At 41.2% G+C, this 18590-nt stretch overlaps 1 protein-coding gene and 1 long non-coding RNA gene across 3 annotated transcripts in view; one reads left to right on the top strand and one right to left on the bottom strand.

The window, feature by feature from the left end:
• Nucleotides 1–6: 6 nt before the first annotated feature.
• Nucleotides 7–6006, bottom strand: LOC134540567 (uncharacterized). The gene is made up of 3 exons (XR_010076460.1): nucleotides 5550–6006; nucleotides 3681–3826; nucleotides 7–486 (listed from the first exon to the last, which is right to left on the bottom strand). It is a non-coding gene; the product is annotated as an uncharacterized LOC134540567 (long non-coding RNA).
• Nucleotides 6007–10533: 4527 nt separating this feature from the next.
• Nucleotides 10534–18590, top strand: part of LOC134540565 (collagen, type I, alpha 1a-like) — a 37894-nt gene continuing 29837 nt past the window's right edge. Inside the window, exon 1 of one of the 2 annotated variants that reach the window (XM_063383384.1) lies at nucleotides 10534–10606. Coding sequence is in view for 1 of the 2 variants with exons in the window: in XM_063383383.1 (XP_063239453.1) it covers nucleotides 10672–10674 (3 nt within the window). In the remaining variant the exon portion in view is untranslated. Of the gene's footprint in view, nucleotides 10675–18590 lie in introns of both variants that reach the window. The other variant, XM_063383383.1, reaches the window with a different exon arrangement.

Genomic DNA, 18590 nt, shown 5'->3' with positions numbered 1-18590 from the left:
TACCTATAAAATTTAAGCATACTTTTAATAAGAATATAAAAAAGTTTTATTTCTGTTTACAAACAAACTGCAATATCCCAAATGGGTCACATATGTAACTTGTAACAATCGCAAGAACATTATGAAACATCAACATAAAAAAAAAATCCCAAGACCCCCAACACCAATATTAAGAAAGTCATATCATGGTTTTTAATTAATTTTTTAAAAATAAAAAGTCTAGCTGCGGTGTAAAGTTCCAGTGCAGTCGGCCCGTTGCAGTCGCCACGAACATCAGGTTTAGCGGTGAACTGGCGTTCTTTCCACACGACCGTCACACGGTGGCCGGACCTGCGACGGGCAGGCGGCACGGAGCTGGGCACGGCACGGCACGGCACGGCTATGTGCTTCACAGCGCCGCACGCACGGCCTCTATCAGCTGCTCTCCGCTGGGGAACTTCTCCTTGCGCGGCGGGCCCCTCTTGATGCCGCTCCACACCAGCACGCCTGCAACACGTCGCGACGCTCACGGTCCTACAGTAGACATCGCGACACTGCAGTGGCAGGCAGATCTTAAAGAATTCTCAGCATTTGGTTGTTATGGAATGACTGTGTTAACTGCTTTACCAGAACAGAATACTGTGCGAGTAAAAAAGTGTTATCCATTGCCTTTAGAGTCAATTGAGGAGCAATTAGCAGCTATTTTTGAAGACATAACACCAGATGTTGTAAAGATAGGAATGTTATTTAGTTCTGAAGTTGCAGAATTAGTTTCAGAGTCTATCTTGAAACATACCATTAAAGCACCAATTGTAGTTAATCGGATGGAATGAAGAAAGGTTTTGCCAGTCAAAAATTAGAGCGGTCCGGGTGTTTCGTCCGTCAATCTGCCTACATAGAGAAAAAAATAACTACTTGATAGTAAATTCAAATAACAAACCTCCTGCCATCGGCCCTGTAGACACTGAGATCTTTACTGACGTTGTGGAGCGATGAGGCCTGAACGGATCAGCCATGGAACGTGAAGGTGGCGGGAACGGGAGATTGTGTGTCTTCTGATTCGACAAACCGAAAATTGCAGACACGCAGTATGTACATACTTAGGGGCTGGAAAAATTAGCGTATTTATACATACAAAGCTAAATTAACTTAAAATGTCTTATCATTTGTAAATTCTCAATCATAAAATGCCACAAAGCTAACACTTTTGTTTGTTACATTTTCTTAAATGTGTGATTAAATGTATCGTTTCAGACTTCGACCCATCTTGCACACTTTCCGTGATACGACTCGCCTCACCGTTATGAACAATCCAAAACTTACCATATATTTTCATTTTACAGGTTGTCTGGAACATAAGAAAATGTATATTTTGATTTATTTTTAAATGTAGCTTTGTCACTTAAAACACAAGTCTAACACAATGAATAAATTTATTTGTGAATTACTTGAATGTAAATATTACATTACCCATTTATGACGTAAAATGAACATTTGAACTTTGTTAACTTATTTTAGTTTTGTATGAAAATACAAGTATTTGTATATACTAAGAATATTCCGTTTTAAAACATTAAGAATGTTAATGATAAATTTTAAATACCTCACACAAGAAAGCTAATTTTCCATTACCTATTAATATCTACCACTGAATTTATATTACCCTCTTAGCAAAATAATTTGTTTCTATCCCCACACAAATTTAAACATGTGTAGTGCATTTAGTTACCTTCAGGTGTTTAAGCCCGTGAAGTGTAATTCACTACGGAAGGGACAAGAAAATGTAAAACTAGAAACTATGTATTAAAAGTAGAAAGGAACTGACAAAGGAACGGACTAGAACTGCCCGTGAGAAGAAATACTAGTTCGGGTTAAGCTGGATTACAAGTACGGAACAACTGTCCTTCCTCCCTAGAAACTGCCCTTCGTGGAACCTGGAACGCTCACACTCTATTTTGCTGTATTGTATAAACTGAATTCAATTGCCCGTGATTTTCGCTTATCCATGCTGACCCCCTCATTACCCAGGATAACGAAGGTTCTATCGTATTACATTTTTTTTTAGATTTTTTCCCCCTGGATTTGTCAGATATTATTTAGACTTATCCATTGGTAGCAAATAATAATTTTAAAAAATTATTTATGAATATTGAATTTTAAAATTAATCACGGATATCGAATATTGTTCTGGTACTCGCAGAGCCCTACTTACAGCCGTGCGTGTCGGCTGCGTTTTTTCCTGGACAACTTGTGTTGAAGCCAACACGACAGACCACGGTGACTCGACAGCGGTCCCGGCGGAGCAGGAAGTCTCTCCCCGCCCCTGTGGCAGCCGCTCGGAAGGGTGGGAGGAGTTGTGGTCAGCACTTGATTGGGCGGGGGAAGAGTCAGTATGGAAGGGGAAGGTTTAAAGTTCAGGATATTTGCCCCAGGGCAGTAATCATGACGAGTTGTGAAAGGTGAGCCCAGAAGTAGGAGGGAGAACACTAGGAAAGTTTTTAGGGAGAGAAGAATGTAAATGTGGAAAAACTTTGATGATGGTGAGAACCAGGGGCGCAACAACTAAATTTCCAAAGGGAGGGGGAGGGGGGACAATATACCTTTTTATAAAGAATCATTGATTCCCCCCTATTGAAGCGGGGGGTCCGGGGGTACTCCCCCGGGAAAATTTGTATTTCAAGGTGGAAAATTGTGCTATTTAAGCAGTTTTATTATCTAAAAATTGATTTACACAGCACTTTCTTTGCCCCCGTTTGCCCCCACTTCAAGGTTTCGGGGGGGGGGGGGGGGGGGGGGGGGGGCAAAAATACCCTTGCCCCCACCCCCCTCCTCTGTTGTTGCGCCCCTGGTGAGAACGATAGCGAAATGGAGGGTGTGATAGCAAGGAAAAGAGAGAGGAAAGCGGGGGTGTATGTGTGCCACTGGACTTGCGCCCAATTGCAGCCGTCTACGAATCCACGAAACTGACAATAGCTTCACACTACGATGCGCGTATTAACAAGAGTTCTGAATAAACAAATGAACAAAAGGTAGAAGCAGTCGTGGCTGATTTAACCACACTTTTAGCCATCTTTTTTCTAAGTAATGCATTTTTAAAACTTACTATTTTTAATGAAATGTCTAAGTCCACTCTAATAAAAACAATAGATTGATCATTGTTTCTTGTGATTTACAGGAACAAAAAATGATATACTAATTGAGATCTTATCATTTAAGTTATCTGAATAAGTTGTAAATAAAATTATACCCAGCTAAATATTCCTAAACAATTAAATAGTTAATCCCTATTCTTTGGGGAACACACGTTCTATGGAGAATTCTCCTCCTGTGGGGGAAATAGGTACCCTTCCTATGGTTAAGTCCCAGTCAGATGTGCAGATTTGCTGGTCTTCAGTTCTTTGGTGTTAGAACTTTTCTGGCTCAACATGAGCGGCAGAAAGCAGGATGTTGTATGGCTTTCATTTGAACACGCCGAGAACCAAAATAACTTAATATCATAAAAAAACAGCTGATTTGAACCAAATAAAACTGGTTTATTTTTCTAACCCTGGATAGAAGCTAGTGACAGCAGGACATAGTATTGAAAACAGAAGGATTCAATTAGAGCTGTGCGAAAGATACCCTAAAGATAAAACCGCGACAATCAAGTACCTCGCTTGATTAATCTAAGTTGAACAAACGTCCCAAAGGTTGCACCTTACCTTTCCCATTGCCGTCGGTAACTGTGAACTCGAAGGAGCCTCTTCGTGGTTTGGTGGGGTTCAGAGTTGCTTTGAGGTTAGGCCACACAGTTTTCAGTTCTGCGATCAGATCTGAAGCCCTGCGGCCGAACACTCGTCAGGACACGCTGGGGACAAACACATCTGTCGTCAGACACATTTGTAAGCTTTGCATCACATCCACTTGAGATTGGCAATAGTAATTTTTTTTTTAACTCCAAAATATATTTAATTACTTTATAACAACCATTCTAAACATTCTGTCCAAAGGCATTGCATTTGAACAGTAGCAGTTCTTCCACTTAAGAAGAGGTTAGGTTAGAGTAGCCACATGTGACAACTATATTGCATTTAGCAGTGCATAAAGTACTTCCGGCCTTAAGGCCTCCGCCCACCCGGGCACACACGCGGTGCGCAGAACTTCAGGAAAAACAACAGCGATTTCAAAACTACTCGAGATATCCGAGTGAGGTCTACTTACGAAAAGCATTTAATAAGAGTTTGCTGTGGGCCGAAAAGTACTTTTGATTTCGGATTAAGTTTTTAAACTGTATTTTTAGAAGAGTTAAAATGGCTAAAACGCATGTTTTCAGAGTAATTTTTAGGCCTAAAACAACCGGTACAGATTCTTGAAAGCACTTAAGGGACTTGCATTACACCTTTACCTTCATTTCTCCACCATGTAATGTTACGGTCACCGCTCATTGCATGATGAGAAGACTGCGCGCCAGTCCAGAGGAGACACCGCGCAAGAAGCACCAGCGAGCGTCGCGCTTATCATCCCGCCTCGCTGACACACATACACACCCCTGACTAGGCCGGCCCCTTAACATTACTTGCCTAAACACCACTTTCCCGCGCTTGTTCTAAAAGGTAATAGGGGCAGAAAATGACAAAATGTGTCATATTGATGACGCTATTGCTGTAGTTGTGTATTGTAAGTCCCAAACTCCTTTAAGCTAAACAGCTCATGGGTCACGTCTACATCTCGATACCAGTAAGTGTGTGTCTGTGTTTATGTTCGGAAAATAATGCAGGGGAAAGATATTACTTCACTGAAGTTGGTGACTGTAACAGCCGGGGTATCCCTGCATGCCACGTTGGCCACATCACGATCTTGAAAGTGTCTCCGCTCTGGCTGTGAACTAGTCCAGAGGACTCGCAAACTTAGGTTAATTAGCACCCTCGACCATATCACCCACCATAACCTCTAAGTATTGTAATGTAAGCTACAAGCTGTGATTTCTCAGAAAACAGTTGAAACATAGAAACTATTTTCAAGGTAAATACAGGAACATCTCTAGTTTTGAAAAAGAAAAATAGTATTTTCCGAATTTTATAATTAATTTCCAGAAAAGCTGCAACGTATACTTTACATACTGAACAAGGCGCAAATAGTAGTTTATATTATAACATATTGAATTGAAGTGACTATTATGCTCGCAATTGGGCTTTCACCCGGTGGAAAGGAGTCCTCCCTTACTCACTTCCGCCCCCCCCCCCCCCCCCCCCCAATTAGCATAATCCACAGCTCCTTTGCATCTTTCACCCCATGCAACTGTTCATCCAATCCATTGCACATAGACAATATATATCTTTGGTTTTTTGTTATATTATATTCTATAACAGGTTGGGCTGTAGTATAACTATAATATACCTGAAAGTTTGATTCATAAAACCTACTTTGTACAAAACAAGCGAATGTGAATGTTCCCCGACCAATATCCCCACAGTTCAGAGTTCTCCCCATATGGCATATAATGTTGGGGTGGCAATGACGGCGCCGCTATGTTGGTATCAATGGTATCAATGGTATTATGGTATCGCGACGTATACCAGTATCCAACTTACCAGTGTTCAACAACTAAAGTGATAACATCCTTGGACAAAATATCATCATTTTCATTGTTGGTTGGCTGCGTAGTCAAGATGTTGCCACTGCCTTCATCATTTTCTTCGTCTAGTTTTCCTTTCTTCTTCCTCTTCCGACTCTGAACTACAGATTCGGCCACCTCTTCCTCGTTTTCCACTTCTCTTACTCTTCGCCTTCTACTAGACATGTCTCCTACAATGTTACAATATTTTAAGATTAACTCTTAACAGAATTTTAAAAACCGTAAACCAGAAACTCAAGAAAAATTACAAGTGCAACTAATTATTTTTGGCGCAAAAAACAACCAATAGAGTAAAGTTAATGTCTGCTTCCTATTCTAGCCATAGAGTAAATAAAGTACTATATATATATATATATCGTGTAATTTATAACTGACTCGAGATGATAGAGAACTGGCCAGGGCCGTGGCCTCCGTGCGCTACTCCGGCTCGTGTCCTGCGAAAATGTGTCGTGTCAAAAGGAATAATGCAAGAAATGTTATTATCCTAGTCACACTAATCCAGATAATTGTTATGAATACATGAATAATGCAATTAAAATATTGTTTATCATTCTTTAGATACTATATAAGTTACAATTAAATAATACAGTTACAAATCTGGGTTGATTACCACATGGGTGACAATCGACTCATCGGTGGTGGTAGCTGTTCACCTCACTGCACTAATGATTATTTCTAGTCGCACTTGCTCTGGCGAGATGTTGATTGGTCATAACGGTCTGTGCAGATCGAAGGAGCACCAATGGGTTTCGTCAGTTGTTTATCTTTTCTTATTTCTGGATCTCCGCGTGCATCCATGATGCATTCCTCTTCTTAGTTTCTTCACCTCGGACGGTAGGGCAACGGGCAGGCACCAGGCTTATAGGACCAGCTAACTCTGGCATTTTTCTTGTAAGTAAATCACAAGAACATACAAGTGCAGTCACTACGGTTCGGAATAGGAGCAAGTACCATCGTAATAATTCAAATTACAGTTTTATCGATGTGTGAGAAGGCATCTGCAAGTGTACTTGTAAGTACACATGGATGCTGCATTTAAGCTGGACGCGACTACTACCTGATGTGTGAATACAGTGATGTCGTCCGACCGAAGGCCACTCTAAAGCCCGACCTGCAACCGCGAGTATTAAACCCCGCTAACGGAACACGCCCCTAGCCATGGCCCACCCGAGTCAGGCGAGCCACCAGAAACCAAGGTAGAATCCGGCCCCCCTAAAAAACAGACCGACATGACAGCCGACCACGGTGTAAAAACAGACACAGAATATTAAACAATATTATGTATACATTCAAAGTTGATTAACGAAAGTGCGACGTAGGATGCCCGGGCACTCACGTGTGTAAATACGTCGATACGTGTGTGAGTGTCCACCTGGCGGCCTTCTGCCTAAATTAGTCAATTAACCCATGTGACATAATTATCAAACCCTTGTGTTGCGTTATTACCCCCACCAGAGCAGTCGGGCAAGAGACAAACAGTCGCTGGTGTAACGTAAAATTTAAATGAAATAATTCTTAAACATGCTAACTTCAATTGGTAGAAGGGACGAGTGACCTTAATCCAGCCTTAATAATTAATGTAAGAATTTAACGCCCTTAAATTCTCTTATTAACACGTCACATTAGAAACTAACGTAATGAGGTCAAACCTGGCACGAGGGACACCGAGCCTCGGCCGGCCGCCATGACATGATGCCAGTACAGCGCGACTCGTGGACCGGGGCGGACGCACGTCCCACGGAGAGACATCATCCATTGTCTGCATTGAACTCACTTCTGGTAATTATAGTCACTTCTTCGAAACCCCTTATTTAATTATCTCTCCGTGCGTACCCGGTCCAATTTTCGGTCCAGGACTTAATCCGGCCACATAACTTTTAAAACCCCCTGCACCACACTTGGTCTGCGGGGTAGTTTCAGCATACGGCACGGGCCGCCTCCCGAAGAACAGAACTTTAATTAAAACCAGTCGCTCCGGCGCTGACCCCAACCCGTAAGGGAACTTTGAGCGAATTTAGCTGCGGTCTGCGCTCCACTACAGTGGACGTGAACACCGCCTCGAGACGTTGTTATACGGGATTGGCCGCCTCCAATCGCCCTCACCCCTCTTTTGAGCAACCAGGCTCAGAAACGCCTAGTGCCACGCTAATACGTAATAATTAGTAACTTTGTGCGACGCCTTGAATCTAAAACGTTTTCTTTTGTGAACTTGTGCGACGCGTCTCCGCGTAACATTTTTTATGAACTTGTGCCACGTCTTATTACGTAACTTTCAAACTGTCCTTGTGTAATTGTGTAATTTCTGTATTGTGTGATGTCACCTGTTGTACGACGTGGCGTGTAACCAACGGCATTACACCTAAACCACAGTCGTAAGAATAAATGACGCACGTGATCTGTTGCATCACTTCAGCGTATGATTACTTAACCCTACGACTCCCAACCACCGCCGAGTAGGAAATTCCTTAAACCCACGCAACATCGCCGACGGTCCTAGTGGGCCACGTAGGGCAATCGACCCCACGACCCACCTATCGACTAGGAGCAGAGCTATTCTGGCGCCCATCCGGACACATTACATTCACAACAGCCACTCCCGCTAGGAGCCGCACCGGGACTCGAGCCCGAGACCCCGGACGACGGCAACAGTTTTCACTTAGTTGTTATCCTGTACCAGTGAGTGTCCACACAAGAGAATGTTTAACCTAGCTAGGGGCGTACCCACAGGTCTGCAACACATGGGCCAACTAGTTCTGGCTAGGCTGCACACCACCATCGTTTTCCAGCACATGCGATGTCTCTCGGTAAGCCATGTGAGTTGAAAGGTACACGACTAATCTCCCTGTGGGAAGTTGCTCTTCCTGAGAAAGCTGGCATCGGGCTAATCAATGTATAGGTACACAGCTACCTAGAGACATCAGCAACTTCTCCACGTCACTCTGTTGAAGTGTTTCAAATCAGAAACCTTTTCACTAACTAGAAGCTCTGTTCACTAAGCAAACTGGTTCGATGATCATGAAATAACAACTTGACGACAGTAGTCGTGCCCTCCAGAGGCCGTACCTGTCCGCCGACATGGGCCTAAGGGATATATGTTCTCCCTAGTGCACCGGCTGTGAAGTGCTACGAGCAGGGACGCACCCGAGTGCGCCCTGGTACGTCAGCGGACGTCAGGGTGTTGTAAATAGTTATGTTTTTTATGCACATTTTTAAGTAATCATGAGCCTCCACAATTATATGTACGTGCGACGTAACAGAACTCTCACGTCTGGAATAGTGTATGTAAATGCTGTATAAATACTTCGCTTGTCTTTAATCTGTAACTTATTAATTAATTCATTTGTGTTTTCGTTTCATTAATTAATTATTTGTCATGTCGTTTAATAATTCTTTGATTCTTCAAGTGCTATATGTTAGTAATGTAATCGCAGCCTGGAACACCGCGAGGCGGGCCTCTCCCACGCCGGCCGATTTCTCCTCCCCTCCATCCGCGGCCTGCGGGCCTCGGTTCGCGGACGGGCGGAGGACGGCAGTGGCGAACCAGACGCGGGGACGAGCAGACGCGCGCTAGCTCCGCTCCGCTCGGGAGACGTGGATCTTAGCTCCGAGTTCGCAGTCAGTGTAAGCGTCACGGGACTGCCTCTGCAGTCGAGCTGCTCTATATCAGCATTCGTTGTACCGCTGGACTTTTCTGTCATTACGTATCGTTTCGGGACTTTAGTTGCATACGTCATAGGCCGTGTATGTGCCTCTTCGAATCGCCGAACTCTTTCAGTCAGTACGTGTAGTTACTGGACCTTTTCTGCTTACGTGACGGGTCACGTACGTGCTGCGTAGCACGGCTGAACTTTCGTAACCGGTACGATTCGCTATGGGGTTGCATTCTCTGTCACATCGGGTCGCATTTTGTGGCCAAGAGTTATTTCCGGGAGTCCGGGTCGCGGCGGGGAGGACACTCGTTCCGCGACGTGCCGGCCAGGCTGCGGCAGGATTCTTCACAGAATAAAAGGGCTCGTGAAAACGGACATCATCGCATTATCCTTGTTACCATCTACCGTTCCTCCTACCGACGTAACGTTCCCTCCAGGTCCCGTATTTTCCGGTCCCGGCCACGTTGGCCTGAACTCACTCTCCCTCACCAACGAGAGCTACATGGGCAAATCAGGACAGTTCACCACAGAAATTAGAGACCATAGGCCGAGGGACGTCAAACTGGTATCTTTACAAAACAAATTGTATTTTAATGGTAACTTAAATTACATTTTACACCTCTTCAAGAAGTATATAATGTTTAATAAGGTTATCATGTTTATTTTAATTCTCATGTACATACAATAAAATCTTGACTTTTGATATGCACACTTAAAGGTTTTTTTTTTTTAGAAAAAAATGGTAGATTATTAAAAAATATTTAATTAATACTTTCTCCATAAACAATTTTGAATTGTAATTACAATGTAGTTAAATTATTTTATCAGTTTTAAGAAAATTTTGAATTCATTGAAAAGGAAAAGATTATTAACATATTTTTATATACATATAATGTTCCATAAATTCATAGAATTCATTTAAAATAAATTATTTGCACGTTACTTTCATTGGAGAAATTAACAACCTTGTTTTTTGTTTAATTAAAAAAAAAAAAAACAGGTGAAACGGACAGCGTATTGGAATATTGTAATAATTTTCAATAATTATTGGTTGTTGACAACACTGATTACATTTTTTAGTCTGTTTCAGTACATTTGACATTAAAGTTCCCTAAAATTTTTATTTAATGTAATTTATTTTTTCTATCAATAATATGAACTGTACAATTAAAATTTATTTATGAAACTTTAAAATTTTAAAATACTTTTTGATAATTAATGTTTTACATTTCCATCAGAAAGAGAGAAAGTTAATGTGGTTAAGTTGTACATCTATCTTCGTGCTATTTGTTTCATAGCAGAACCCGACTGGTTTTGAACTGTCACATGATCCAAACTGCCTGAACGTATACAGTTTTTATATGTGAGACCTTGATGTATCTTTTGTCAACATATTACATGTAGAATTGTGTAGTGAATACTTTACATATGGTATGTCTTCAAATATATTTGGTGTAGTGATCTGTACTTTTAGACGATTTGTTACTGTTTTTGTAATGGTTTAATAGGTTTGTTAGTTTTGAAACATTAAAAATATTGTCTAACAAGTTCTTAGATAAATTGGGTACAGTGGTTAGGAAAACAGTATTTCATATATAACTGGGCCTATGTCTATAATTTCATATCAGAACAGAATTTTCCTAGCAGTATTATATGATATTAGTTCAGTAACTTGTCATAATTTTGAAATGTGGTTTGTTAATTTTAGTAATGATATTTTGTGATATGTGTGTCCATAGCCACTTTGAAGGGTCCTGAATTGACAGTGGACCAAACTGAGCTAATTTTTTTTTTTTTTTAAGATTTGGGTTCTTAATTTATGAAGCAGGAAGTTCATGCAAATTTACGAAATAAGTACATATACAGACTCGTAAAGATGTCTGTGTTGTTATATTTAGTTGAACATTGTATTTCCATTTGCAAAAAGCATTTTTAATTTGATTTAAAGTTAATAGTAAAATATATGTTTTCAAAGATGAAACAGAACGTCATAAAGTTTAACAGTACAGTTTCAACACATGGAGGAACATCTATACATGAAGTATGAATTATTTCACCTAAGGTTTGTCTTTTTTTCTCTGTAGAAATGGTAAGATTTATGAGCAAATGAATTTAGGTTAGAAAGAGTTAGTAATTCTCACAGGTTACAAGATTGACCTGAGGGATTTTTTTTTTAACCTGGCATTAAAGCAAATGTCTTGAAAAATATAATTGTGAATAAAGTTTTGCCTGAAGGTGGAACTGCTTTGGCAATAGCTACCTAATATTTCACAAATTACGAGAGCATAATGAAATTAGATTGTATGTTTTAACATAAGATCGTAAATAAACATATGCTTGACATAATCTATAGTAATTGATAAATACAAGTCCACATGAAATTCTTTATTCAAAAATATCATAAAATTTAAATATATGATCATCATGTTATATGAAACAAAATAATTGTCCAAAAATCATAATACATTCAACTTCAACTTAAAAAATAAGCTATCGTATAATCAACATGGTTTTTATAACAGAAAATAAACCTCAACCAACCATCTTTCTTTCTTAATTCCAAGTTTTGCTGAAGTAACAACTAGAGGTCAAGTTGATGCTTGTTACTTTGACCTTGTGAAAGCATTCGACACAATTAACCATAATAAATTACTTGAAAAACTATCAAATATTGGATCAACTGATAAATAAGTAAAATGGTTTCATAGTTATCTTAAAGAAAGAAACTTCTATGTTTCAATTAACAATATTGGTTCTGACATTGAGGTGTCCCATAGGGTCGTACATTGTCGCCTCTGCTATTTAACATTTTTATTGATGATATTGTAAAATTACTAAAGAATTCTCAAGGTCTTTGGTTCGCCAATGATTTTAAAGTTTATAAAAAAATATCATCCTTCCAAGAGTTATGTCCTCTTTCAAAATGACATGAATGCTATTTCTAATCGGTGTAAACTAAATGTAGTCAATGTCAACTATGGGAAAACTACTGTCATAACTTTTACCAGACAATTTTAACCTATTAATTTTAATTATGAATTAGAAAATCATACTCTTACCAATAGCAAATCTTGGTCTCACTCTTGATTCCAAATTACTTGTTAATTATATTGAAGCCATTACAGCCAATGCCAATAGAACACTTGCTCTGAACAAATACATTACATGTTTTGCTTCTAACACTAATTCAATCATTTGTGTTTATGTATCCCTGGTAAGATCTAAATTAGCCTAACTGCAACAAGTTTGATTAGAAACTTGCCCAAAACTTTAAAAATTAGACTTCTGTCTCACAAATTATTCCCCTTTTTGATAGTGTAATCTTTGATTATGATTGTTTATCATGAAGGTTAAAAAATTTTGATAAGCTGCAAACTAGTGCTCTACTTGTATGTAAAGTTTGTATGTGTATGTTAAACATGGTGATCAAGCACTGTGAACTAAGGCCCCTGCCTACCTGGGCACACGTACAGTGTGCTGATCTTCAGAAAAAAACATGCAATTTGAAAACTGCTCAAGATATCGTAAATAAGGGTCTGTTTATGAAAAGCATTTAAGAATACGTTGAGAGCGAATGAGTAGTTTTGGTCCTTTTTTATTAATCTGTATTTTTGGAAGAGTGAAAATGTTCAAACGTGTGTTTTCAGAATAACGTTCAGTTCATGAAACACCCGGTGGAGATTCTTGAAAGCTTTCGAGGGCATTGCATTACATCTTTATTTTCAGTTCTCTGCTACATGATGTTATGTGTACCGCTCAAATCTCATAGTTTCCTCAGCCTGACGAGAAGACTGCTTGCCAGTTCGACAGCCGTGCGCTTAGAGGCGACACTGCGCTAGAAGCACCAGCGAGCGTCTGAAATCTTGATCTGCAATATAAAACCTTGTCATTAACCACATTCTGACTTGAGTGGAACAATTGAAACATCAAAGATAGCTGTCATTTAGTTCTGAAGAAGTAGTGAAGTAATGCTTCATGTTATTGGCATATGTATGTATGAATATATGTATTTATGAATGAATGTATGCATGAATGATGTATGAATATAAATGCAGGGATGAATGATGTAGGTATGAATGTATTTATGTATGTACGCATGAATGTATGTATGAATATATGTATGTACATGTGTATGAATTTATTAATGAATGTATGTATGTTAGTATGGATGTATCTATATAAATATATATGAGAGTGTGGCCACATATTCGGTATCCCACAATCTCTTGCCTGTTAAAAGTTCTGAATCGCACAACTGTTGTGGATGAATGTGAGCGAAAAACATTAAATATGAACAAAATATATAAGTATGACAGTGAAATGTGTTACCACAAGTCCTATGAAAGAAGTGTTAATATATTGGTAAGAAATTCAGTGTCATTTTACAAATGAACATGTTTAATTTTACGTTTTCAAATTGTGCTATGCATGAAATCAAATGAATTGCAAACTAATTATATGTTTCAATGATATATTATTACAGTATTTTTATATTAGTGACCAAGGGAAAGCGTAGTAGTAATATGTATATGTGTTGGAAGGCACTGTTTTGTCAATGCATTGTATTTTGCATTCAAAGATAAATAAATAAACAGTGTAAGAGATAGACATAGTGATTGACAAGAAAGAATCAGTTTACCACTAAGCGATTATGAACGATGAAGATATTTTAGGAATTTGAGCTGGAAAAAAAAAACCTTTACTCTGATAAGAAAAAAAAAATAGTGCACAGATTGGAAAATTTTTTTTTAGCTAAAACTGGCTTAACTTGTAGTTGGGATCAAACAGGTGGCTTCTCAAATTCAGACGAGATTTGGAAATGTGTGTCAAACTTGTTCAGATCGTCATTTTTAGCACACAGTGTCGGTCTGTGCTCTTGTAATATTTTACTAATTTCTGCCACTGAATTTTATGTGCGGTTTATGTTATTAATTTTTTGACATTGGCTGATTTTGATTTTTTTTTTTTCCCCTTTTTTTGTACGTTATTTTTTGTGTGTCCTGAATTGAGGTTTCGTATGCCTATTATAGTATAACCAACAATTGTGCATGCCCAAAATAACATCTTGAGACTATCTTTCACATTGCAAGAACCATTTAAAGAATGTATGTTCAGTTGTGAATTACTAGGTCTGTTGTAATTTACGTGAAATTTGTGGAAGTATGTGAATTTTTAGTAAGTTTGTGGCAGGGTAGGCTGATTTTTACCACTTTTTTTTTAAATGTATTTTTAAATGCAATATCATAATAAATTTTAATGAAAGGTGTAACTCCCTTATAATAGCATTAAGGAACAAAAAAATTATATACTAATCAAGATATTATCATTTAAATTATCTGAATAAGTTGTAAATTATACCCAGCTAAATACGCCTCTAAAATTAAATTTATTATTTGAAAACATTTCTATTTTGTGGGAAATCCCAGACTGTACTGTGAATCCCCATTCTGTGGGAAACGCCCGTTCTACCGAGAATCCTCCTCCTGTGGTTCAGTCCTTGTCGGATGTGCAGATTTGCTGGACTTAAGTTCTGTGGTGTTGTAACTTTTTTGGTTCAACATGAGTTGCAGATATCCAGAAGATGCAAGTGAAGTTATTAATTAAGAGTTCAAGATTCTAGGAAAGCCTAGAACTTTTAATACAGGGAAATTTTCATTTCTGAAAAAGAATGAAAGATTCAGTGGAATATATGTTGGTTCAGAAAATTAAAATGCTTCAATTCGCAGACAGATCCACTAGTGATGAATAAATTTTTTTCCGTTTGTTGATTCTTGAAGGAAAAATCTAACCTCTCCTCACAATACGCTCTTCTTTGCTACCAAGTATAGTGTCACTAGTCGTTACTTTTGGCTCTGTAAGTCAGGGTTGAAAAATAAAAAAAAAACTTTTTTTTAAAACTTTTTAAACCAGGTTTTTTTAGGTTCAAACCAGGATTTTGATTACTTTAGTTATTTTGGTTCTCAGCATGTTCAAATGAAAGCCATACAACATCCCGCTTTCTGCCGCTCATGTTGAGCCAGAAAAGTTCTAACACCAAAGAACTGAAGACCAGCAAATCTGCACATCTGACTGGGACTTAACCACAGAAAGGGTATTTCCCCACAGGAGGAGGATTCTCCATAGAACGTGTGTTCCCTACGGAAGAGGGATTTACAGTACAGTCGGGGATTTCCCACATAATAGTTAACTATTTAATATTTTTAATTTTTGAGTTATATTTAGCTGGGTATAATTGACAAATTATTCAGACAATTTTAAGTACAAGATCTTGATATGATTTTTTGTTCCTGTGAATTGCAATAAAACATTAATGAGCAAACTTGTGTTGCTATTAGAGTGGAATTAGACCTTTTATTAAAAATGTTAAGATATTCTATTTAAAAAAAATATTTGGATTGTTTGTAAAAACCACTTTGCTTAAACTGTGGTTCAAACCACTGTGGCTTGAACCGTGATTAAAACCACTGTGGCTTGAACCGTGATTCAAACCACTGTGGCTTAAACCGTGGTTAAAACCACTGCGGCTTTAACCATGGTCTGAACCACTATGGCTTTAACCGTGGTACAAACCACTGTGGATTGCACCGTGGTTCAAACCACTGTTGCTTAAACCATGGTTCAAACCACTGTGGCTTGAACCATGGTTCAAACCACTGTGGCTTGAACAGTGGTCTGAACCACTGTGGCTTGAACCGTGGTCTGAACCACTGTGGCTTGAACCGTGGTCTGAACCACTGTGGCTTGAACTGTGGTCTGAACCACTGTAGCTAGAACCGTGGTCTGAACCACTGGCTATAATCGTGGTCTGAACCACTGTGACTAGAACCGTGGTCTTAACCACTGTGGCTAGAACCGTGGTCTGAACCACTGTGGCTAGAACCGTGGTCTGAACCACTGTGGCTTGAACCGTGGTCTGAACCACTGTGGCTTGAACCGTGGTCTGAACCACTGTGGCTTGAACCGTGGTCTGAACCACTGGGGCTAGAACCGTGGTCTGAACCACTGTGGCTAGAACCGTGGTCTGAACCACTGTGGCTAGAACCGTGGTCTGAACCACTGTGGCTAGAACCGTAGGTCTGAACCACTGTGGCTAGAACCGTGGTCTGAACCACTGTGGCTAGAACCGTGGTCTGAACCACTGTGGCTTGAACCGTGGTCTGAACCACTGTGGCTAGAACCGTGGTCTGAACCACTGTGGCTAGAACCGTGGTCTGAACCACTGTGGCTAGAACCGTGGTCTGAACCACTGTGGCTAGAACCGTGGTCTGAACCACTGTGGCTAGAACCGTGGTCTGAACCACTGTGGCTAGAACCGTGGTCTGAACCACTGTGGCTAGAACCGTGGTCTGAACCACTGTGGCTAGAACCGTGGTCTGAACCACTGTGGCTAGAACCGTGGTCTGAACCACTGTGGCTAGAACCGTGGTCTGAACCACTGTGGCTAGAACCGTGGTCTGAACCACTGTGGCTAGAACCGTGGTCTGAACCACTGTGGCTAGAACCGTGGTCTGAACCACTGTGGCTAGAACCGTGGTCTGAACCACTGTGGCTAGAACCGTGGTCTGAACCACTGTGGCTAGAACCGTGGTCTGAACCACTGTGGCTAGAACCGTGGTCTGAACCACTGTGGCTAGAACCGTGGTCTGAACCACTGTGGCTAGAAACGTGGTCTGAACCACTGTGGCTAGAACCGTGGTCTGAACCACTGTGGCTAGAACCGTGGTCTGAACCACTGTGGCTAGAACCGTGGTCTGAACCACTGTGGCTAGAACCGTGGTCTGAACCACTGTGGCTAGAACCGTGGTCTGAACCACTGTGGCTAGAACCGTGGTCTGAACCACTGTGGCTAGAACCGTGGTCTGAACCACTGTGGCTAGAACCGTGGTCTGAACCACTGTGGCTAGAACCGTGGTCTGAACCACTGTGGCTAGAACCGTGGTCTGAACCACTGTGGCTAGAACCGTGGTCTGAACCACTGTGGCTAGAACCGTGGTCTGAACCACTGTGGCTAGAACCGTGGTCTGAACCACTGTGGCTTGAACCGTGGTCTGAACCACTGTGGCTAGAACCGTGGTCTGAACCACTGTGGCTAGAACCGTGGTCTGAACCACTGTGGCTAGAACCGTGGTCTTAACCACTGTGGCTAGAACCGTGGTCTGAACCACTGTGGCTAGAACCGTGGTCTGAACCACTGTGGCTAGAACCGTGGTCTGAACCACTGTGGCTAGAACCGTGGTCTGAACCACTGTGGCTAGAACCGTGGTCTGAACCACTGTGGCTTGAACCGTGGTCTGAACCACTGTGGCTAGAACCGTGGTCTGAACCACTGTGGCTTGAACCGTGGTCTGAACCACTGTGGCTAGAACCGTGGTCTGAACCACTGTGGCTAGAACCGTGGTCTGAACCACTGTGGCTAGAACCGTGGTCTGAACCACTGTGGCTAGAACCGTGGTCTGAAGCACTGTGGCTATAACCGTGGTCTGAACCACTGTGGCTAGAAACGTGGTCTGAACCACTGTGGCTATACCCGTGGTCTGAACCACTGTGGCTAGAACCGTGGTCTGAACCACTGTGGCTAGAACCGTGGTCTGAACCACTGTGGCTAGAACCGTGGTCTGAACCACTGTGGCTAAACCGTGGTCTGAACCACTGTGGCTAGAACCGTGGTCTGAACCACTGTGGCTAGAACCGTGGTCTGAACCACTGTGGCTAGAACCGTGGTCTGAACCACTGTGGCTAGAACCGTGGTCTGAACCACTGTGGCTTGAACCGTGGTCTGAACCACTGTGGCTAGAACCGTGGTCTGAACCACTGTGGCTAGAACCGTGGTCTGAACCACTGTGGCTTGAACCGTGGTCTGAACCACTGTGGCTAGAACCGTGGTCTGAACCACTGTGGCTTGAACCGTGGTCTGAACCACTGTGGCTAGAACCGTGGTCTGAACCACTGTGGCTAGAACCGTGGTCTGAACCACTGTGGCTAGAACCGTGGTCTGAACCACTGTGGCTAGAACCGTGGTCTGAACCACTGTGGCTAGAACCGTGGTCTGAACCACTGTGGCTAGAACCGTGGTCTGAACCACTGTGGCTAGAACCGTGGTCTGAACCACTGTGGCTAGAACCGTGGTCTGAACCACTGTGGCTAGAACCGTGGTCTGAACCACTGTGGCTAGAACCGTGGTCTGAACCACTGTGGCTAGAACCGTGGTCTGAACCACTGTGGCTAGAACCGTGGTCTGAACCACTGTGGCTAGAACCGTGGTCTGAACCACTGTGGCTAGAACCGTGGTCTGAACCACTGTGGCTAGAACCGTGGTCTGAACCACTGTGGCTAGAACCGTGGTCTGA

The sequence above is a fragment of the Bacillus rossius genome, chromosome 17, assembly GCF_032445375.1.
Source record: "Bacillus rossius redtenbacheri isolate Brsri chromosome 17, Brsri_v3, whole genome shotgun sequence".
Lineage (NCBI taxonomy): Eukaryota > Metazoa > Arthropoda > Insecta > Phasmatodea > Bacillidae > Bacillus > Bacillus rossius.
Note: the sequence above shows the minus strand (reverse complement) of the source record. Positions and strands in the feature narration are given on the sequence as shown.